The 24,352-nt window shown below is 40.6% G+C and overlaps 1 protein-coding gene across 4 annotated transcripts in view; it reads left to right on the top strand.

The window, feature by feature from the left end:
• Nucleotides 1-24,352, top strand: part of tcf12 (transcription factor 12) — a 213,542-nt gene that overhangs the window by 36,271 nt on the left and 152,919 nt on the right. For all 4 annotated transcript variants that reach the window (XM_061964095.1, XM_061964092.1, XM_061964094.1 and 1 more), the window contains exons 4-5: nucleotides 5,003-5,076; nucleotides 12,266-12,368. In XM_061964095.1, the coding sequence (XP_061820079.1) occupies nucleotides 5,003-5,076; nucleotides 12,266-12,368 (177 nt within the window). The remainder of the gene's footprint in view (nucleotides 1-5,002; nucleotides 5,077-12,265; nucleotides 12,369-24,352) is intronic.

Below are 24,352 nucleotides of genomic sequence, written 5' to 3'. Positions count from 1 at the left end.
TAAGGTGTTACTACAAAAATCATTCATGTGACACATCATTTTGTTATTGTTTTATTGTGTATAGTTAATTCCTATACGACATATTTCTGCTCAAACTCTTAATGGATCTGTCCCGATACAGCATCTACATCTACATATAAATGTACATCACTTACAAAAATAAAATAAATAAAAACTCTCTCTATCAAAATGTAAAAATAGAGATAAAGGCATCATGTACCGGTAATGACAAAAAGCTGACAAATTGATGTTATTAAAGAAAAACCTAATATTTGTCTATAAATATATAGATAACGTTTATCTATAGTCTTTTTATTAGACATGACAAATGACATGATGGTATTTTACTTTCACACCCCAACACTGCTTTACCTAACATTCAGTAATCATGATTTCAATATTGATAACAATAATCTTAATTATTACTTTGGCCATAATTGGCAGCCCTAGATCTCATACATGAACACTATTTTTTTAAATCTATTTTTTATCTATTTTATATACATGGGCGGCGGCATGGGTAGAGCAACCGTGCCAGAAACCTGAGGGTTGCAGGTTCGCTCCCCGCCTCTTACCATCCAAAAATCGCTGCCGTTGTGTCCTTGGGCTGGACACTTCACCCATTGCCCCCGGTGCCACTCACACCGGTGAATTGAATGATGAATGATAGGTGGTGGTCGGAGGGGCCTTTGGCGCAAATTGCACCCACGCTTCTGTCAGTCTACCCCAGGGCAGCTGTGGCTATGAAAGTAGCTGACCACCACCAGGTGTGAATGATGGGTTCTACATGTAAAGCGACTTTGGGTACTTAGAAAAGCGCTATATAAATCCCAGTTATTATATATATATATATATATATATATATATATATATATATATATATATATATATATATATATATATATATATATATATATTAGGGGTGTAACGATACGTGTATTTGTATTGAACCGTTTCGGTACGGGGTTTCGGTTCGGTTCTGTTGGGAACTCGCATGGCTGCCGTTTGTGTGACCCCAAGATGCAAGAACCAGGAGGAGGATACGCAGGTAACATGACTTTAATTAACATCAACAGAGAAATTGAAGCAGTCTTGCATGAACGTTCCAACATAAAGAGTCTTGCATAAAGGTTCCAAACATATAGGGTTTATCATTGAGCACTGAGGAGTGCTCGAGAGAAAACATAAATAGACATATGCTGATGGCAGCAGGTGTGGACAGGCTGCCAATCAACGGCAGGGGAGGAGAAAACAGTGCTCCGCGGAACAAACAGGAAATTTAACAAAATAAGAGCACTGACAGGAAGTAATACAAAAACAAGGAAACAAACAGAAATGAAGTGACCGATCGTCACAGGTTCGGAGGTGTACCGAACGAGTACACATGCTAGCAGTGACCGGGCTAGGACAACATGTAAAAGCCAGAGCTGGAAGACCCTCCTGCCTCGTTAAGATCTCCCGTTTGGGAACAATTTGGCTGCGCGATACAACAATGGAGGACGGAGGTATGCCGACATTGTTCAGAAGCTGCTTCTGACAACACGTCAAACATGTGTTGCATCTTCCCTGTTTCCGGCTTCCAGACCGTAGTCGAGGAGCGCAGGGGAGAAACTCCTCCAGGGCCGATGTATTCTCGGGGGCAACATTCTTCACGCTACCCGGCAGTGGGTCTCCACAGCTCCGGACTCCAGCTGTGCTCTGGCGATTAATGGCAAATCGTGGCTTTATTGAGGACTTGCACACAGCCAATCCAACAAAACACTAGCCACTCCCCGCACTCATGCTACCGCTCCCTCACCTTGCTCGCCCACACGCTCATCTCACATACTGTCACATATTAAAGGGCCACACACACACACATACGCTACTCTCATAACACATGCTAACCCATTTGAAGCGTCACCACCGCATTCAAGCAGCCTCTCCTCGGCGAGTCAGGCAGGGCTAAAGCAATAACAAATGTTTTTATAGCAGCATATGTAAGTCCATATTGCATTAAAAACTAGATTTTGACCCACTTCTATGGTGGAAGAACAATGAGCCCGTATACAGTATCCTCTTACTGCCAAGTTAGCCAGGCTGGTGGGGGGAAAAGTAAAGTTAATCTGAGGCTGAGTTGACTTGAAACTGTTTAATGTTGCACTTTTTATATGTAGAAGAAACGTTTTGTCATTTTATTTAATCTGAGCAACAACTTGAGGCAGTTTAATGTTGATTAACGTGGACCCCGACTTAAACAAGTTGAAAAACTTATTGGGGTGTTACCATTTAGTGGTCAATTGTACAGAATATGTTCTGTACTGTGCAATCTACTAATAAAAGTCTCAATCAATCAATCAAAAAAAGCACTTTATATGTAGAAAGGTTTTGTTAAGAAACCATTCTGAGCCTTATCTTCTTTAGTTTTTATTTTATATATGTTGACCACATTAACCCTGGCAATGGACCCTGTGTGTATATGTATGTTATGCCATTGTTTACAAATTTGGTAAAAAAATAACCAAAAAATTTATATTTTGTTGTTTTCTTACTGTACCGAAAATGAACCGAACCGTGACTTCTAAAGCGAGGTATGTACCCTAATATATATATATATATATATATATATATATATATATATATATATATATATATATATATATATATATACGTATATATATATATGTATATATATATCCTGCCTCGAAAGAAAATAATGTTTGCCTTAGTACCCTTCTAACTTGCCTTGGTTCCCTAAAATATGAGCCCTCCTTTATGGTAACACTAGCCTTGACCTTAAAAAGTTCAATTTCGAGGCCTGTAAATATATTAAATTGCCACGCTGCATGTGTCTATTTTGTTTCATTTTTGCTTTTTGTATCGTCATTGTTATGGCTGTTTTTAGCTTTAATATACCTTTTTTTCCCACTGTAGTGTAAGTTAATGCATTTTGCTTACATGTAGTGATGGTCAGATGAAGCCTCCTAAGGCATAGCCATTTGAGCCGATTGGTTTGAGAAGTTCTTGAAGCTGGATAGTGATTTGGTACAAGAAACCACCTGGTGGCAAAATGTATCATTACAAACAGCTGTATCCATCCATCCATCCATTTTATACCGTTTGTCCCTCTCGGTATCTTAACCACATAATGTGTGATGCATTGAATGTTGTGGTTCTTTTATGGATCTTGGAAATGACGATGAATATTGATAAATGTTTCACCAAATGGTTTTTCTCGTCAAAATAAACGTGTATTAATGTGTAATAAATTGTTTTTAATGTATTGTGTGTGTTTGTAGTTTGCCAACATGGTAGTATTATATGGTATGGCAGGTTGTGTAATGTTTTCTGTCTCCTTGGAAAAATTGCATATGGTCTTAAAGAGAAAGAATAGACTATAATGCAACTTGATGTTCAGAACAGGGGACATTTAGGTCATTTTTATTTTTGATTTTAGTTTTTTTTTTTTTTGACACAACCTCTTTATCATCCAGCTATTGATTTCTGGTGGTTGTTTACGAGGGAATAAATGCAACATGTGTTACCTTGTTAAACCAAATGTTTACAGTGATGAATTATACTAGTACATTCGAGAACTGACATTGCCAAGAACTGACGTTGCCAAGAATCGAAACCACATCATGTGGAATAAAAGGCAGATGCGTAAACCATTACTCTACCAAAGGACTTTTTAAACATGACTGAAGTAGTGCTATTTTATATTGCTGTGGAGCAGTACATGGCTTTGATTAGGTTTGCTGTCAAATTTAATGTAATGCGCTGTTATTCTTAGATTTTGGGCATTTTAAAAACTATTTGTATCATCTATTAAGATTCCGAACGGACCGCACCTCTCAAAAGCCTACCTTTTCTATGGCGCTTGGGCGGTTTATATGTTGTTGAATCGACCGGAAAAATCTTAACCGTGTCCTGAAGCGGTCACGTGGCATCCTGGCAGCGAGGCTTCAAACATCATAATTTCTGGCTCGTCGCCTACATAAACCAAGCCTCGATATGCGCTTTGCAGAAACGGCCCATCCATTACTTGTCTTATTCCTGGAAGCTTCAGCAGATTTTTTTTGTTTAGTTTTCTGGCCTGGCGTTAATTAGTTTGTGGCTTCGCACATATTGTTTGTTCTTTCTTACTATTTTTGTTTTTGTATCCTCAGTGGTGCTTTTTGTTGCCACTTTTTTTTTGTACTTTATTATTCTTATACACTACTGTAGTGTACTTTTCATTAAATATTATAAAACTTGTTTCCTAGTCTGTTTTTGCTTTGGGGACCAACTTTCGGCTATTGCCATTGTAAACAATGACCCCTCTGATCTAAAAAGACATAAATGCATAATAGCTCAATTTATTTTTGCATAACATGATGGCTGCAACGCACTGTAGCACATTAGCTAGTTAACTTTAGTTGCTTGAGCATGAGCCATTTCGCTAAGCTTTGTGTCAGCTGTATGGAGCTATTTTAGGTACAAAGAAGAGAAACATTGCTGAAGGTAATTGTTTGTGATGCAAGTGTTTTAAGGGGCAGCAGTAGCAGCATTAGACATTTAAGCTAACACAAAAAAATTGCAAAAGCATCATGTTAAGGTGTATGCAGAGTTTTTCTTTTACTGTATAGTAGTGCTAAGAAAAAAGGGGAGCCACCACAGTCATACAAGCCACAGCTGTTTTGGAAACTTTAGATACACAACGTATCAAACATGAAAAACTGGTATTGGGCCATCTGTAGTATTTACTAAAGTGGTATAGTACCTCATGGCTGGTTCTTTGAATGTAAGTGTGAATGATTGTTACCCAGTGATTGACAGGCGACCAGTCCAGCAAGTACCTTGCCTCTTACGCAAAGTCAGCTGGGATAGGTTGCATCTAGTAGAAATTTAAAATACTGGGGTATCCAGCGTAAACTCTACGAGTTCTGCAGGCTACCGCAAAGTAGGATCTTGGCATATACACATTGGAGCACATGAGTCATCCTGACTTGTTGACCGAGTTGTGCTTGTCCTTCTCTGACAGGTTTGGATGAGCGGACCAACCAAGCATCTTGGGCCCCAGGTGGCGAGTCGAGTCCTTCGTACGAGCCCTCCCGGGTAAGATGACCCACACCTTGACACATTCTGAATGCCCTTTCGGCTTTGCAGCACATCATTTAACAGTCATCACATGTAGGTGATACATTGACCAGTGTGGGACCTGTAATAGATATACTGTGTTATTCTGTGACAAGAAAGCTTCAATGTTGTACAGTATTATGGAAGTATTGAGGTGGTCTGAAGCCATTGAGATCTTTTCTAAAGATTTAACAATGACCGGTAGTAATGATAAACCAATGTAAAATTACTGGCGGTTAGTATTAACGTTTAACATTTTAATGATTGTAAAACCTTGATTGATTACTGCACTTTGATAGACTCATGGTTAGGGATGATGTTTGATAAGAAATTATCGAGTTCGAGCCCATTATCGAATCCTCTTATCAAACCGATTCCTTATCGATTCTCTTATCAAATCCAGATAGGTTGTTGTATATGGAAAAAAACACAATATTTGGTTTAACTAAAGCTCACTTTTATTTTATAAGAAAAAAATAAAATAAAAAAAATTAATAAATATTGACTGTTATAACCCCCCTAAAAAAATAAAATAAAATAAATAAATAAATAAAGACTGTTGTTACCCCCTAAAAAAAATAAATAAAATAAATAAATATTGACTGTTGTGGTGGAATGTCAGAATCTTAAACAGCAACAAAAGTGAATTTAGTACAAAAGTTTCATTTACCCATAATCAAATGGTACAAGGTTGGATTGAATTGCCATGCAAACAGACAAAGTCTCCGGAGACGTTGGATGATTCGAGAATCATGCAAATCATGCATAGACTAGGTCTACTTGGTCATTTATGTGTTTCCCTCGTGTGTCAAGGTAAATGATAAATGATAAATGGGTTGTACTTGTATAGCGCTTTTCTACCTTCAAGGTACTCAAAGCGCTTTGACACTACTTCCACATTTACCCATTCACACACACATTCACACACTGATGGAGGGAGCTGCCATGCAAGGCGCTAACCAGCACCCATCAGGAGCAAGGGTGAAGTGTCTTGCTCAGGACACAACGGACATGACGAGGTTGGTACTAGGTGGGGATTGAACCAGGGACCCTCGGGTCGCGCACGGCCATTCTTCCACTGCGCCACGCCGTCCCTAAGGTCCAGTTGTTTTGGACCTGTTTGTTCTGCAACATCCTTGAATCCCTTAGCGTTTTTTTCGGTCCATTATTTTTGCTGCTTGTGTGAAATGACGTAGCTCAGTCATTAGACTGAGCTACGTCATTTCCTGTGACGTCCCACAGGAAATGCCCCGTGGAACGGGATTCGTTCCCAGGGATTCGAATAAAGAACCAACTCTTTTTCTTTACTGTAGTGGCCTCGATAACGGGAACCGGTTCTCAAAAAGGGATTAGAGTCCATGGAATCGGTTCTTTTCTTATCGAACAACCGGGAGAACCGGTTTCGAACATCATCCCTACTCATGGTGATACTGCTCAGTTTCCGGAGAAGCTGCCAGCTAGCCAAAATGCTAACATAAAGACAAGTGACGTTAATGTCTTTCCCCATTTCAAACGTCATACCCCAATCTAAACTTTTATAAACACATTGCTGTCAGAGCTGAGCTATTCATTTGTTCACATTGAGCCTACAGGTTGTGCTATTATGATGATAGTATATATGATAGTATATACATCTGTATCATGAATCAAGTGGACCCCGACTTAAACAAGTTGAAAAACTTATTCGGGGGTTACCATTTAGTGGTCAATTGTACGGAATATGTACTTCACTGTGCAACCTACTAATAAAAGTCTCAATCAATCAATCAATCAATCAATCAATCAATCAATCTCTACAGAGTGATAGCTTCATACACGGATGTCACTACAACAGGAAGGGAACGAGTGATGTCACATAAACCGAAAGTGATGCTGAAACACCCGATTTGCCTTTATAAGTGAGAAACACTCTAGTGAAATGCTAACATAGAACATGTTTTTTTGCTGATTAATGGTGTCGAGCAGCCAAACGTGCTGTACCACCAAAAACTAAACTGTATTTTAGACAGTTTAGTTGGCTATGCAGATTCAAGCTGTTTTTGCAAAAGCTTCACTGTGGGGATAAATCACCTGGGAGAGGACAAAAGACTCCATGGTAGATAAAGCTGTTTGAGAAGAAGGCAATTTCAAACATGCTAAGCCAGTTTCAGTTTAAAGGAGAGCTGTCAAAGTTCAATGATTCAAGTACTTTAACTTTATTGTTATATGTAAATTAACACGTTAATGTGGATTCATCCATCATCATTATTCATCTAAATAATGCAATTAAACCATTTGCAGCGCAGAAGGACTCAAAATCTCTAAAACGTCCCTAAGTATTTCAGGCAGTTTGTCCAAGTAGTATTACCTTTGTGCATGCGCAAATCTGTTAGTGACTGGCTGCAGTTTTATCCAACTGTAGTCAGTAAATCTTTTTTTTCCGATCCACTTGTAGTTGGACAGACTGGCTCGTACATGCACATGGATGCTAAAATCCTGCGCTGTAGCGTGTAGTAGCTCATAGTTCTAACTATGTCAGTCAGTGGACTCAATATGGAAGTACATAAAAACTACAACATAGTTGATTAGGTGGAGACACAGTTAAAAGGGGCATGGCCTGAGGGAGGACTTTGGCCCGTTAATAAAACGGCACATTCTGAAGAGAGTCAGAAAGTGGCTTGAAGATGTTCTGTAAAATAAAATCTATGCTAATTTTTTACCAAAGCCCCATCATTACATGTTATGTAGACTACAAGGAAGTGTTTTAAATGTAGAAATTAAATCATATTATGACCCCTTTAATAGATTTCAGTTCCAATTTAAGTGAATAAATGGGAGTGAGCAAAAAAACCAAAACAAACGTGACAGAATATTCTCCGAAAAAAATCTGTTTTTTGGAGAATAGGGGATGTTCCTACTGCACTGTATCCATGAGGAAATGCTAACTGTGCCAAACTTAAAATACCCCTGCGTTAGAACATCTGACCCTGACAATACCTACTGTGTGCCAGGGAGCTTTTGGATTCAGTGATTGAGTTCTTATGAACAAACGTCAATATTGAAAGCAGAGGTGTGTGCAAGTGTGAACAGTTCTCTCCTTCTGTTTGTTTGCCCCTCACACATTGGTTGCTCTATATGTCCTATATGAATTTCATTGAATGTCAGTCTCCTGTCACTTTCTATCAGACTTCAGTTAAATGTCAGCACTTCTTTGGCCGCTGCGCCTTGTTTATCCCTCTGTGCCCTTCCCGAATGAACATCTACAGGCTATGGTAACACTGGCAGCTCGATTTGAATTATAAGACAGAGACGCTTGGGATATATTTGCTCCAGGTGCATATAAATGAGTGTTTGTGACATTGCAAGGCACAGCATCATCCAGCAGACAGCTGTTTACTCCATCAGAAGATGGGTACACTCACACTCACATACACAGCTGCAAAGGCAGCTGACATTGATACAGAGTTGTTTTACATAGCCTAGAAAAAAATATAGCACATTTTAAAGACTTGAATGGCATATCTTAGAAAACCCCGGGAAATGCTCTATTGGGAATGTTAAATTATTCCATAGTTAATTGTGACATACAGTACTTAAAAATGCAAGGTCACACTGAAACTCTTAGTACATTTCTTTAAATCTCTCATGTAGCTAAATATGACTTTATACACCTAATAGTACTAAACACATCAATGTTTCTCAAAGCTCAAGGATTTGGACAGCAAAGCACAGAGAACTGTGCTTTGTCTGCCTCAAAGGGAATTCACACGTTCTCAGCGCTTGTTTGAGTCAAAGAGACACAAGTATGTGATCAGTCGACTGTGAACAGTCCCCAGTCCTGCCATGCTGACCTTGGCTTCCAGCCAGTCGCTGTATCCTGGGCAGCTGTGGTTGTAGGCTGGCTCTCTGACAGCCAAGGCTGTGCCCGCCGCCACAGCACGATAACCCCCTATGTCTCCTGGTGCCTTGCCCTGGCTTGATACTTGACCCTGCACGCATTCATCATGACCACATCATTGCAGCCCAAGCGGCAGTCACACACTCACCTGGGATGTAATACTTAAAGTTCTTAAACAAGGTCCAAGTGATTGAAAGGCAGGGGCTGGGGGGGAGGGTTAGCTGTTGCCTGCATAATGCTACAGTGATCTAACAGTTTATTAGCTACAAGTGCTAGTGTCGCCCCTGGGGCATAGCGATGACAGCATGTGTTAGCATCTTGTGCGGATGTAGGCCACCAGTGTTTGAGAATGAAGAGGGATCTGTGATTGATGATCAAACAATTCCAGAGGAGCAAACATAAGACTGACCATTAACTTTCCCCACTGCCTCCCTTTCCTTCTCTTCTATAGGGGCTCTTGCTAGCCGTTTCCCGCTTCACACTGACAGTTATCACAATTAAAGACAACATGTTAAAGAATGATTAAATCATCCATCATGAGCCGGTGTTTTCTTTCTTTTTTTATTTAATTATGTCAATGGCTTGACATCTTTTCCTGGTTCTGCTGCAGTGGAGAGGAAATGCTGCTTGTGTTAGTTGTGGGCTATAAACTTGTATGTGCTTGTGTGTGTTTGCACTGACTGTTGTTGTCAGTCATTGCGTTTCCATGCACTAAATTAGTCTGATTTCTCAAATAGTTAGTTTTTTTGTATTGTCACACATATGTCTGAAGTCAAAGTGTCCATGCACTCTCTCTAATGCGACTATGGTCATACGCCATGTGCCTCCCGTACACTGGGGGGACGCTATTTCCTTTTAGCGCAGATAAATGAATGCCTCTTCTGGTTGACTTATGATGTCACACTATCCATTTGCGGATCCTTACAACTTGTTTTAAGTGATGTCTGCTGTAATATTGTCACATATTACAAATATTGTGTGTCTAATAGCTATGTTGATGTTAAATAGCAGACAGCATCAGAAAAGGATTTTGGATTGCTCTACGGACATTGCGCTACCAAGAATGTATTGGGGCGGATACAGATTGGATGCAATGAAAGGCCCAAGAGTTTTTTCGAAGGAATTTTCGGATGAAAATCATGGAAACAAAACTTCTGACTGTCTCAAAGTTAATCCAAAAGGCTCTGTGGATTGATGGAAGGAGTTTTAAATCTGAAGGAAAAAAACGTTCGTGCCCCGACTGACATCTAGAGGAAGGTTGCTATTGTTCTCGACTATTTTGCCAGTTGTGCTGAAAGTTATTCTGTTGGCTTGCACAAATGCAGCGTGAAGAGGTTTGTGTACACTTTATTATTCGACTTTAATATACCTGCTTCATTATCTTTCATCTAATTCGTATTTCGTTCGGGAGTCTAAATTAAGCCGGCATTTCATATTTCCTTAGCTACCTTCTTAAATAAATCTTTGTTTCTTTTTTCTACCATATATGCACTTCAAAATGTTTTGTTCTTTTAATTTGTGAAGCAAATAAACAGTCTACTCTATTTACAATTGTTGCTATGTTTTTATTGAACGGTATCTTGCTTCCGGGTTGTTTCCCGCTCCTTGAGATAGGCGCATGCACGATACTAAGTGTCCTGTCCTGCCACACACCCCCCCTTGAAAGATTTGGTTTCCATTTGCATCATCCAGGTGTGATAGTCCGACTTTTCAAAAACCAAACACAATCAGATTAAGGTGGGCTGTAGGAGGCTAATTTATAGCCAAACTATTTGAGAAGTCTGACTGATTGTCTGTTCAGGGTGTGAATAACAGTGTGCGCGGCCTGGCAGCAGCACAATCGGGAACCTTTGAGGATTCCCTCCAAGCAGAGCACAGCCTTTTAAATTCCTCCGTCACAATCCACTCACAAAAAAAGATGGACATTAAGATTGAGTTTTTGAAATATTTATTGCAAAGGGTACAAGTTCTCCGAAATAAGTCTGCAGAAATGGAAGCCAACTGCTGCCTGTGATCTCCCTGGTGGAAGCTAATGCAGCTTGGGAAGCTGTGTTTGACTGAAGCACATAACCATTTTAACAGGGATAGGGATTAGCGCTGTAACGGAGTGTCTTTTATTATTTGGAAACCCAAGTTTTGAAAAACCATGCTGTGGCCAATATTTAGACCTAAGCCTCTGAAGCAGATAACTGTCATGAAAAGGTATTGTAAGCTGCAGGAGAAAAAAAAGCAATTTTTTAAAGCTGCAGGCACCTACGAATGAGGTCGGATTGCATCTTTTAGATTTGCCCCCTTCTGTGAAACAACACTAAGGAGAATTATACTTTTTCAATAGAAAAAGTTGTCGAATCAAAAATCAACGCAACTTAGAAAGGCACATTACATTTAAAATATGCAGTGGAACCTGCAATAAAGTCGACCATAAAACCTTTTAGGATGCCTCAGATTTGCTCATATTGCAAAACGTTGCCCATTGGAAGTAATGTAAAGTGAATTAATTTGATCCAAGGTTAACCATCAACAAATAAAGGACCAGGTGTGTCACAATAATAGGGATGTGAATCATACAACAACTCACTATTCGATTTGATTCGATTATTGAGGTGATGATTTTTGCTATATATTATTTCATATAAAATTATAATAGAACCTTTTTAAAACAGGTTACAAAAGCTCCTCTTGGCTGCTGACGTGTTATGTACATACGCAACGAGTAAGCGCAGTGATGGCCTAAAAATTTATTTAAAAAAATTGTATCTTAAAAAAACATTTTTATTACTTTTTTTAACTTTTATTTTAAAAATGATTGTTGAAAATTACACATCAATTTAGAATTGGAATAAGTCAAAAATAAATAGATCATTGAAAATTATAAATTGATTTAGAATTGGATTAAATCAGAATCGTGATTCAGATGGAATCAATTTTTTTCAGCATCACTGCACAATAAGGTCCATTTTCAGGTTTATCATCATCATATTTCTCTTTTTTGCCTTCACTTGTAAGAAATAGTTCTCAAAATGCAAAATGAATAGTTTTAGTTGTGTGTTGGATGATGTAAAACAATGTAAGCACATCGAAACGCAAACTGACTTGCTGGGAATATGTGATGTATACATACCACCTACTTCAGAGAAAAGGATGCACCTATGTTTTCCACCACAAAGAGCATACACAACTGATTTTTGCAACAAACGTGTTTTGTACCCCTTCTAATACTAATTAGGACTATAGGTTTTAATAAGTGAAGTTGCCCAATAATGTGCTTAATATTCTGATCTCTTCCCCCAGGCTTTCACAGACAACCCTCATTATGGCGATCATTTGAGTGACAGTCGATTAGTGTGCCATGAAGGATTGTCCCCAACACCTTTTATGAACTCCAACATAATGGGTAAGTAAGTGATTCTTTTCAAATCACTCTTGTCATGCCCTTTGGTAGTGGAAAGACATAGTGTTAAAATAAAAGCCTTAATGGCGTTAGGGCACATCATTCATCTGGAGGTAGCAGAACTGAGGGTCCAGGCTACTTGGATATTTTTTACCCTCTCCTGGTGTCTTTATTCCCTCCGTTAATCCCCTTTCCCTTTCTGTAACTCTCTCTTGACCCTCCCCCAGGCTAGAAGTCACACCATCAGTATAGCTTTCCATCATAAGAAGCTTTCTTGGCCGTCACAACCTCCCTAAGCTAGTAACATTGTAAACAGGGTGGAGGATGTGGCATGAGGGGTTAAACAAGTCTATTGTATTGCAGACCACATATGCCTAACATAGAAGCTTTTCTAAATCATTAAATGCGGCATTCGGCTTGTCATTGGTCCCTTAATACAGTGGTTCTCAACCTTTTTTCAGTGATGTACCCCCTGTGAACATTTTTTTAATTCAAGTACCCCCTAATCAGAGCAAAGCATTTTTGGTTGAAAAAAAGAGATTAAGAAGTAAAATACAGCACTATGTCATCAGTTTCTGATTTATTAAATTGTATAACAGTGCAAAATACTGCTCATTTGTTGTGGTCTTTCTTGAACTATTTGGAAAAAAAGATATAAAAATAACTAAAAACTTTTTGAAAAATAAACAAGTGATTCAATTATAAATAAAGATTTCTACACATAGAAGTAATCATAAAGTGCCCTTTTTGGGGATTGTAATAGAGATCCATCTGGATTCATGAACTTAATTCTAAACATTTCTTCACAAAAAAAGAAATCTTTAACATCAATACTTGTGGAACATGTTCACAAAAAATCTAGCTGTCAACACTGAATATTGCATTGTTGCATTTCTTTTCACAGTTCTTTTTGACAGACATTTAAAAAAAATCTCACGTACCCCTTGGCATACCTTCAAGTACCCCCAGGGGTACGCGTACCCCCATTTGAGAACCACTGCCTTAATAGGACCATTACTTGGTTTTCTGAGATGTGCATTTCTTCATCACCCGCAAAAATGGTGTCTCCTTTTTCAATTTTGACTATTCATGATATACATTTTAGTTTTGATAAAACCCACTTCCACACTAGGAACCATACTCTAAATGTGCTTTCATCCTCTTGCCTATTGCCTATTGCCTATTGGAAGGCATGTGAAAATCCTGAAGATGTCATTTGTATGATTTTATTTTTTTGCTACAAAGTAATGATTTGCCATTTAAAAGCTGCACGTTGTCCCACACTTGTTTAAATGTGTTAGCACTTGGCAGTTTTATGGCTAACCACATTTCTGTTCATTATGTCATTAGTAATAGCCTCAGAGAAGGGGACCCTCGCAAAGTGATTAGTCCACAAATAGATGAAACATGAACTTTGTTGTATTCTTGTGGAACACGTGCATAAACCACACTGTGCCTTTTATTTTGTGTATGAGCTGCAAAATATGTGTCTGCTGCAGTGATATATCAGAGCCAGTCCACTTGATTGTAACCATGCCTGTTGCTTATCATGACTGGGTTTGGGATTTATCCTATAAATCATTTTATTTGCAAAGATTGGTGGATTACTTGCACTCTGATTAAATCATAAAATGTTAAAACCAATATCTACCAAATGGATAAGGACAATACTAATCCAGAGAATTTAGATATGACAGTGTTCCTTCCAGGGATATGTTGCCATGTTTGGGCTGACTATGTACAGTATTTGTTGTTGTCATGTGTGTCAAAGCTCCACCCATTTGTGCTGCAATCGTCTTATTAACCAAAACGTCATGCCCTGCCAAACTGGTGGATACTGCATTGATAATGTTTATAGTGCAATATATGGAGAAGGCTTTCCTCATTGTTTTGATACAATATATGACAGCACCTGAGCCAACGAGCTGTCACACTCTGTCTAAGAGACTAACGTCCACTGCAATACACTTCAAAGCTACAACATGGTTGCATTTGATGATCAGAAATATGGATTACAAGTAGGGATGTCCGATAATATCGGACTGCCGATGCTGTTTTGAGGCATGTTAAAAAAAATAATGCACTTTGTGACTTCAATAATAAATATGGCAGTGCTATGTTGGCATTTTTTTCCATAACTTGAATTGATTTATTTTGGAAAACCTTGTTACATTGTTTAATGCATCCAGCGGGGCATCACAACAAAATTAGGCATAATAATGTGTTAATTCCACCACTGTATATATCGGTATCGGTTGATATCGGAATCGGTATTTAAGAGTTGGACAATATCGGAATATCGGATATCGGCAAAAAAGCCATTATCGGACATCTCTAATTACAAGGGTTTTGTGTATCATTTATCAAGACTAAAAAGGATACAACATTTTGAACATATTTCTCATTATCTCATTTTTATGTGGGTGAAATTCACTAACTATCCGTACGACTTGATCTAGGTTGTTTGACTTCTACAATGGAATGTGGCCCACATTTGGCATCCTAATTATTATCCACATGGGAAGTGAGTTCATATATATACTGAGATGTACTGTAATTACTTAATATGTTTTTTTTCCTCGTGTCAGGTAGATGAGGGATGTCAGGGTGGGATGTTGGAGTTGCTTGATATCAAGCTATCTGGATAATTACCACAAGCAATAAGCTCCCACTCAGATAGCACTCTTACACTTTTTACACTGCATTTGAATTGGACAAATTGCTACCTTGATGTTGGCATTTTCTAATGATTTACCTAATAGACTGCTATTTGTTTGGGTTCTGAACCCGAGATGATGCACTCTCAAACGTACAAAGTTAGGCTTCATCGTTGTGACTCTCACTGTGTAATTTATACCGACTTCCATCCGTGCTGTATGGCCATAACTTAACTGCTGAGTTGTAAAATCACCATCACATTTCTCCTGTTGTGCCCCTTCCAAATTACACATGCAGCTTTGGCTCTGCATGCTAACTAATCATCTTAATGTTGTCATCAACACACATGAATCACACTCCCACATGAGAACCCAATGTGACGACTTGAACTGTTTTTATAGCCTATCCCAGCTGACTTCGGGCAAGAGGCGGGGTACACCCTGGACTGGTCACCAGTCATTCACAGGTCGCATATACTGTAGACCAGGGCTATTTAACTAAATTTGAGTGTAAATGTCTGTGTATCTGTGTTAGCCCTGCAATGAGGTTGTTCCTTGTCCAGGGTGTACTCTGCCTTCCACCCAGATGTAGCTGGAATAGGCTCCAGTCACCCTCGCCATCCGTAGAGGGACAAGTGGTAGAAAATGGATGGATGGATGTTTTGGAGTTTCCAGAAAGCTAAGGACCGGGGGGCCCAACTTCTCCCTTTGTTATTTTTTCATTTCGTATATTCCTGAGAACCAACATTAGACTAGACTTCTTAGACGACTTAGACTTCCTTTTATTGTCATTCAAATTTTAACTTTACAGTACAGATAAGAACGACATTTCGTTGCATTAGCTCGTTGTAGTGCAGGATAAAAGAGCAGTAAGGTGCAGATATAAATAAATAGATTACTGTACAGATAAATATATTGCACTTTTGCATATGCATCCACGTTTATGGATGTATGTTATATTGTCTTTATATTCCAGCTAGTTAATCCATTTTTGGGGGGAATTGAGGGGATTATTTTGATGCGTTCAAGAGTCTTACGGCCTGCGGGAAGAAGCTGTTACAGAACCTAGAGGTTCTGCTACGGAGGCTGCGTAACCTCTTTCTAGAGTTCAGCAGTGAAAACAGTCCTTGGTGGGGGTGGCAGATTTTCTGAGCCCTGGTCAGGCAGCGGCTTTTTGCGATTTTCTGGATAGGAGGAAAAGGAGTCCTGATGATCTTTTCCGCCATCCTCACCACTCTCTGCAGAGACTTCCAGTCTGAGGCACTGCAGGCTCCAGTCCAGACAGAGATGCAGTTGGTCAGTGGGCTCTCTATAGTGCCTCTGTAGAATGTGTTGAGAACAGGGGGAGGGAGCTGTGCTCTTTTCATCCGACGCAAAAAGTGCATGCGCTGCTGAGCTCTTTTTACAAGAGCTCCGGAATGTAGGGACCCGGTCATATTGTCAGTTATCTGCACCCCCAGGAATTTGGTGCTGCTTACGATCTCCACCGCTGTGCTGTTGATGAAGAGTGGAGTGTGGCTGGACTGGTGCTTCCTGAAGTCGACGATGATCTCCTTGGTCTTGTTCAGGACCAGGTTGTTGGTTCTGCACCAGTCAACCAGATGTTTCACCTCCTCCCTGTAGTCCATGTCGTTGTTGTCACGGATGAGGCCCACTACTGTTGTGTCGTCCGCATACTTCACAATGTGGTTAGTAGTGGACCTGGCGCAGCAGTCATGGGTTATCAACGTGAACAGCAGCAGACTCAGGACGCAGCCCTGGGGGGAGTCGGTGCTCAGGGAGATGGCACTGGAGGTGTTGTCCCCCACTCTCACAGACTTGGGTCTGTATGTGAGGAAGTCAAGCAGCCAGTTGCATAGGGGGGTAGGGATGATGTTTGATAAGAAATTATCGAGTTTGAGCCCATTATCGAATCCTCTTATCGAACCGATTCCTTATCGATTCTCTTATTGAATCCAGATAGGTTGTTGTATATGGAAAAAAACACACAATATTTGGTTTAACAAAAACTCACTTTTATTTTATAAGAAAAAAATTAAATTAAATAAATAAATAAATATTGACTGTTGTTACCCTCCTAAAAAATAAAATAAAATAAATAAATATTGGCTGTTGTTACCCAAAGTATATTAAGTGGGATTTTTCAGTAAAACAAATATATACAGTAACACAAAAACAACCTGTCTCTGTGATCACTATAGGTGTATAAATAATAATATAGTGTTAAATAAAATGAGTCCCTTGGGCACAAAACTGAAAATAATACAGCTCTCCAAAAAGTGCACTTCTGCTGCTATTGGACCATCCTTCTGGGGTCCATCAGTGTGGCATCCTCCAGGAATGACTGCACGTCCTTGTCCTGGAGGGAAAATGAGGGACAGACACAGCATAGAATTAGGGGGGAAATTAGCTGAATGTAAAGACTAGGGTGTCTGTTATTAAGTCTTTAGCATTAGTATGTGGAATAAAATGATGGAATGGATTAAGTAATGAAGTTAAACATTGTACTGATATGATCCACTTTAAGAGGTTGTTCAAATTAATAGTGCTTACAAAGTACAAAGAAGAATTATGAGAAATACTTTCAAGTTCAACCTTAATGAAAATAAGATATTCTTCATCTCAGTATATTAATAATGACTGAATTAATGAATTACATACTACAAAACTGTTGTATATACTAATTCACAGATGTTATTTTATTATATAAATGATGTATATATTTGTAAACACTCTGAAGAAGAAAAGGGGTAGGATTAAATAAGCTTGACTTCTTCCTACTCCTTTTCGGACATGATGTAAAGTGAAATGATATGAAACTGTGATGTATTATGCTGTAAGTGTGTTCATGTACAAAATAAACTAAAGAAAGAAAGAAAGCACTAGTTTATTAGACAGACCTTCAAACTCTGGAGTGGTGTAGACTACAAGATACCGGTAACGTTATCAGACACATACAAAAAGGCTAACGTTAACGTTACCGTTAGCCACTGACTATACTTAGGTAATGTTAGTCTAGCTAACATTACTGCAGTCCTGGTTGACATAAGAGGTAACGTTATTTTAGCCTAAAAACACCAATAGAAATAACACTGTTGCTAATGAAGAATAATAATAATGACCTCTATTATCAACATTATATAATCGCTTCAAATGCAACAACACATGCATGTCAACAACGTTAATATATGTTTGATGAAACGTGATTGCATGTGTATGTGTATGTATGATTGTACAGTGAATGTGCGCGTACATACATACATGCAAACACAGACATACATACACACATACGGTACATATGTACCGTTTGTGTGTATGTATGTCTGTGCTTGCGTATGTACCTATGTATGTGCGTATGAATGTTAGGCCTGGGCCGATAACACATTTTGCTTGACAATATATTGACCTGCAAATTATTGTCGATAAACGATAATATAGCCATTATTTTTATGGGACCAAATTTACGATTAATGTAATGATAATACATACCCGGTAATAATAATGCATGTATATCCTTCCAAATGCCATACTTGTATTTCTCGTTTATTTTAACATTAGAATTGGAATGTAAACTTTTAAATCTCCAAGTTAAATCAAACAGACAAATAACAAAATATACTTTGTCTGTTAGAAAAGTTTGCATTTGAATAAAAATCACAACCAAAAGCAATACAATATGTTAAGGACGGGATTGGGGCTCAAATATCCACAAGCAAAACAATGAATAAAATGGCTAAATAAAGTATTGACGAACAAAGTTGCACTCCAAAATTTAACACGTGGGCAGAGGTAGAGTTGTACTTTACTTAACTGACAATCAAGTTAGGACCTTATTAAACACAAGTGCAGAGTAACAATATAAACACTACAGTATAAGCAGATGTATTAACAGGTCACATGCAAAAATAGAGTGAGAAACACTGACATGACACGACAACATGAAAAACGTCTGTGAAACGTTCGCAGCACTTTTAGAAATGTTACTTTTATAACAGTATTACATTGCAGAATGTATTTGCATGTCTTTGGTGATGTATTTAACCACACTTTCTGTGAGTGCTCACCATTTCGCACTGTTTTGTTTACACTGACCTGGCGAGTTCACCAAATGCAAAGTGAGTGTGGACTGTTGGTGGTTCTGTTTCAAGTAGGCGTGCAGGTTTGTTGTATTCGCGCACATTCGGCAAACTGACTCCTCAGTCTTTATAGCTTCATCTTCATCCAAAGGTTTGAACTGAAATATTCCCACACTGGTGCGGTGGAATTTGGTTTTGTAATCATTTTGTCCATGTTAGCTGCTACGTGCTAACTAGTTGCACTGTGTGATGCTAGGGGGGGCAACGGTCCTGCCTCTCCCTACAAAGAGTCAAAAACACTTAATAAAGACAAGAGAATTCACTCTCTTCTTTTCATTCCGCTATGGCACAAATGCATGTCGCTACTGAAAGCGACGAAAAGCGTGAATGCTCTTGAAGTATACACATGGTGATTTATTGATGCTGGAAAACTTACTAACTTAATTTTCATTTATCGTCAGTTAATTAACATCAAATATTGGCCCAGGCCTAATGAATGTATGTATGTATGTATGTATGTGTGACAGTTTGACCCCACACTGTCACTGTTTGACCTTTGGACTTCCTCACAAACCGTGCACATTTGTTGGGAAGCTCAACATGGACACAAACATTCAATCTTGTTAGCCAGTGAAAAGCATGTGCTCAACAAACAAATTGTTACCTGTCACTCACCATGGCTCTGAACTATTGACCAAAAGAGTCAGGGTGGGGTTGAGGGCTTTATATAGGTGACCACACCTGCATTCACTAATTAGGCCAAATTTGGGTCGAACCATGATCTTCAAATGCTGGGTGTTACAGAAGGACACTGGACATTTAAAAGTTGTGTTGTCTAAGCCTGAATATACTGTGTACGAAAATGACTGCTCTACACATGCAAAAGTACCATGTGAATACTTTTTAGACATGTGATGGTTATTTATGGTGAAATTTACAAAATAACTGTTTTCTTAATTTCCCCTGTCAAATTGGTCCCAGCTAGTGGGCGGGGCTAAGGGCTATTTAAGTTGGAAAATGCCGTTTTTCTGACAGTCTGCTGTCGGTCACTGCCAGAGGAGGTTCTCTGTCCTGAGTAGGAGTTTCGGTCTCCATGCATCAAACATCTACTAAGATTGTGGGTGCTTTGTTTTTTCTGTCGTTGTTCACCTTTTGACACTTTTTGGGATTTCAATAAATGTTTGTAAACTCTCACCAACTGCGTGCCTTGCCATCCTTGATTTGAAAGTCTGGTTTGCAAAGGTTACATTACCTTCACCCGAGCCTGGGTGTGACATATGGTGGCAGTGGTGGGATGGCAAGCCGCAGAGTTTACAAACATTTATCTGGCAGAGGGCAGGCCAGAACTGGTTTGAGATCACAAGTGTCGGAGGTGGCAATGACAGAGGAGACTGATGAGATGGCTGGTCGAGGGGCCACGGCGATGAGGCTGGACCGGACGACTATGGCTGAGGAGCATGAAGTTGGATGGAACACCGAGGAGTCCGAAGAAGACGTCAAAGGTTTTGAGAACTCTGGGGCTAGGCGTAAGCAGCATAGGAAGGGGTCTAGGAAGGCTAGGTGGTCTGCTGAGCCACCAAGGACTGAAAGAGTGTTAAGTGAACCTGAGGCCAAACCTAACCCTGAGCCTATCATGATGCCAGCTTGTGTTAATGGCCGTCCAGTGCAAGCACTGTTGGACACAGGTAGCTCCATGACACTGTTGAACCATTCTTTTGTGTCACTTGGTAATCTTGACTATCAGCATGCCACAGCCATTCAATGTGTCCATGGTGATCAAAAAATATATCCCGTGGTTGATGTGACCATCATCATCGATGACCAGGCTTTCTTGCTCCGTGTGGGGGTTCTTGATCACATGCCCCATGACATGATCTTGGGCAGAGACTTGCCTATTCTGCATGATCTTGTTCATCAGACACACAAGCAGAAAGTGAAATTCAGTTTTATTCCAGCCATTCAAGAGGCTTATCCAGTACGCACCCGTGCCCAGACAGCCAAGCTAGGGCTGGAGCCTCTTCCTGACTTGGACCCTTCTCTATGCCAGGGTGGTCAGAAGGGCCCCCCCAAAAGTAAGAGCCAGCGCCGCCTGGAGAAAATCCAAGGTACTCCACTGTTGGGTGATGTGTCAAGCTTGAAACCTGATGAAGAGTGGCAGGTACCTGAAGACATCCGAGAGCTACAGAGAGCTGACGTCTCACTGGCTCCCCTGCTGGCTAAGATGAAAGATGCAAACATCCCCTTGCAGCCAAACCAGGGTGAAAAGTATGTCCTGGAGGATGGAGTCCTGTATGTAGCAGATCAGCCAGAGAATCGCTTGGTGGTCCCTACCTGCTGTAGGCCCCTTGTACTGCATCTTGCTCATTCCATACCTTGGGCTGGTCATCTTGGGCAAGACAAGACTCTTGCTCGAGTCAAAGCTCGCTTCTTTTGGCCTTTAATGGTCAAAGATGTTATTGAGTACTGTCAAACCTGTCTGCAGTGCCAGAAGACTTCTCCGAGACGACCTGAGAAAGTCCCACTACTCCCTCTACCTCTCATTGATGTTCCTTTCCGGAGGATCGCAATGGATATTGTTGGACCCCTGGAGAAAAGCAGTGGAGGCCATGAATACATCCTTGTCCTCTGTGACTACGCCACCAGATTTCCTGAGGCCTTCCCACTAAGGAGTATCAAGACTCCGAAAGTCATCTCTGCACTTGTACAGTTCTTCTCACGAGTAGGAATTCCAGATGAAATAATCACGGATCAAGGAACCAACTTCACTTCAAAGCTCATGAAGCAGCTTCATAAACAACTTGGAATTACTGGCATTCTCACCACCCCCTATCATCCACAAACCGACGGGTTGGTGGAACGCTTCAACCAAACCCTGAAATCCATGCTGAGGAAGTTTGTAGATGACACCGGTCGAGACTGGGAGAAGTGGCTTCCCTTCTTGCTCTTTGCCTATCGAGAGGTACCCCAAGCCTCTACCGGGTTTTCGCCTTTTGAGCTTCTTTATGGGTTCCCTGTTCAAGGCCCCTTGGACCTCTTGAAGAAATCCTGGGAATCCAAACCACCTGTACCACAAGGGGTTCTTTCTTATGTGCTGCAGATGCGAGACCGGCTGGAGCAATACAGAGCTAAGGCAAGGGAATATCTTGGAAAGGCCCAGATGAAACAGAAGACCTGGTATGACCAGAAAGCACGTCACAGGGTGCTTCAGCCAGGTCAAAAGGTCATGCTCTTGCTTCCAACCTCAAGTCATAAACTGCTGGCCCAATGGCAAGGTCCTTACTCCGTGGTCAGACAAGCTGGTCCAGTCACTTATGAAATCTCACATCCAGAGAAAGGAAAGGCATCCCAAGTGTACCACATCAACCTTCTGAAGGAATGGAAGGAGAGGAAATCCTCTGTGGAAGGAAAGGATGTCCAAGCCAGTCAAGTACATACTCAAAGCAAGGAGTTGCAAGAGGAAAAGGTGATGCTGGCACGGGAAGTGGAAATGGAGGATGATGTGGAGGAGACAGATTTGTCCATGCTCACTACACCACAGAAACCTGATGTTAGTCACTTGTCTGCACAATCTGCCCATAAACTATTGCAAGTGTGTGAAGAATTCCCAGTATTGTTCAGTGGAAAGCCAGGAAGAACTCCACTAATTGAACATGTCATTCATTTAAAAAACCCAACACCTATCCGTCAGCGCCCCTACAGAGTGCCTGAGCGGCTGGTGGAGCCCCTCAACCATGAAATCCAAACCATGCTGGATTTAGGAGTGATTGAACCCTCAAACAGTGAGTGGTGTAACCCCATTGTCCTCGTTCCTAAAAAAGACAACACAATAAGAGTATGTAATGACCTACGCAAAGTGAACGCCGTTTCTAAATTCGATGCTTATCCCATGCCACGTATTGATGAACTTCTTGAGAAGCTCGGCAAAGCTGTGTTCATCACCACCCTTGACCTGTGTAAGGGATACTGGCAAGTCCCTTTAGAGAAGGAGTCAAGGGAGTACACTGCCTTCCGTGGACCAAAGGGTCTCTATCATTACACGGTTATGCCGTTCGGACTACATGGAGCCCCCGCAACATTTCAGCGGCTAATGGATCGCGTTCTGCAGGGGTGTGGCCAGTTCTCTGCTGCCTATCTCGATGATGTGGTGGTTTTCAGCACTTCCTGGAAAGACCACCTCTCTCATCTGCGTCAAGTCCTGCTCCGGATCCGTTCTGCCGGGCTCACTCTTAACACCCAGAAATGTGAGTGGGCCAAAACTGAGGTGTGTTACCTAGGTTACCATCTTGGCAATGGGCAGATACGTCCTCAGGTGGACAAGGTGAAGGCAATCCAAGACAGTCCTAGACCGCGGACAAAGAAGCAGGTCCGGTCATTCTTGGGGCTTTCCGGGTGGTACAGAAGATTTGTTCCCCACTTCTCTACCATCACAGCTCCTCTTGTCAAGCTGACAACCAAAGCATCCTCTAATCCAGTCAAATGGACAGACACATGTGAAACTGCCTTCACGAATGTCAAAACTATTCTATGCTCTTCTCCGGTCTTACAAAGTCCTGACTTCAACCAGCGATTCCTTGTTCAAGTTGATGCCTCTGGTGTGGGCCTTGGAGCCGTCCTAGCCCAAGGAAAGGAGGGCGAGGAACAACCGCTTCTATATCTGAGCCGTAAACTGCATCCCAGAGAAACTAGGTACTCTGCCATTGAAAAGGAATGTCTTGCCATCAAGTGGGCATTGGACAGCCTACGTTATTACCTTCTGGGACGGACCTTCGATCTGGAAACGGACCACCGGGCATTGAGCTGGATCAACTCCATGAGGGATAAGAACTCCCGTGTCACCAGATGGTACTTGGCGTTACAGCCTTATTGTTTCAACGTTACACATCGAGCTGGCAAAAGTAACTTGCTAGCTGATTACCTGTCTCGTCTCCCTGGACTTGCTGTCGCTGGAGAGGAGGGAGGTAATGTGACAGTTTGACCCCACACTGTCACTGTTTGACCTTTGGACTTCCTCACAAACCGTGCACATTTGTTGGGAAGCTCAACATGGACACAAACATTCAATCTTGTTAGCCAGTGAAAAGCATGTGCTCAACAAACAAATTGTTACCTGTCACTCACCATGGCTCTGAACTATTGACCAAAAGAGTCAGGGTGGGGTTGAGGGCTTTATATAGGTGACCACACCTGCATTCACTAATTAGGCCAAATTTGGGTCGAACCATGATCTTCAAATGCTGGGTGTTACAGAAGGACA

Source organism: Nerophis lumbriciformis, linkage group LG06, assembly GCF_033978685.3.
Source record: "Nerophis lumbriciformis linkage group LG06, RoL_Nlum_v2.1, whole genome shotgun sequence".
NCBI classification, from domain to species: Eukaryota; Metazoa; Chordata; class Actinopteri; order Syngnathiformes; family Syngnathidae; genus Nerophis; species Nerophis lumbriciformis.
The sequence above is the reverse complement of the archived record's forward strand: the minus strand, read 5'-3'. Positions and strand labels throughout refer to the sequence as shown.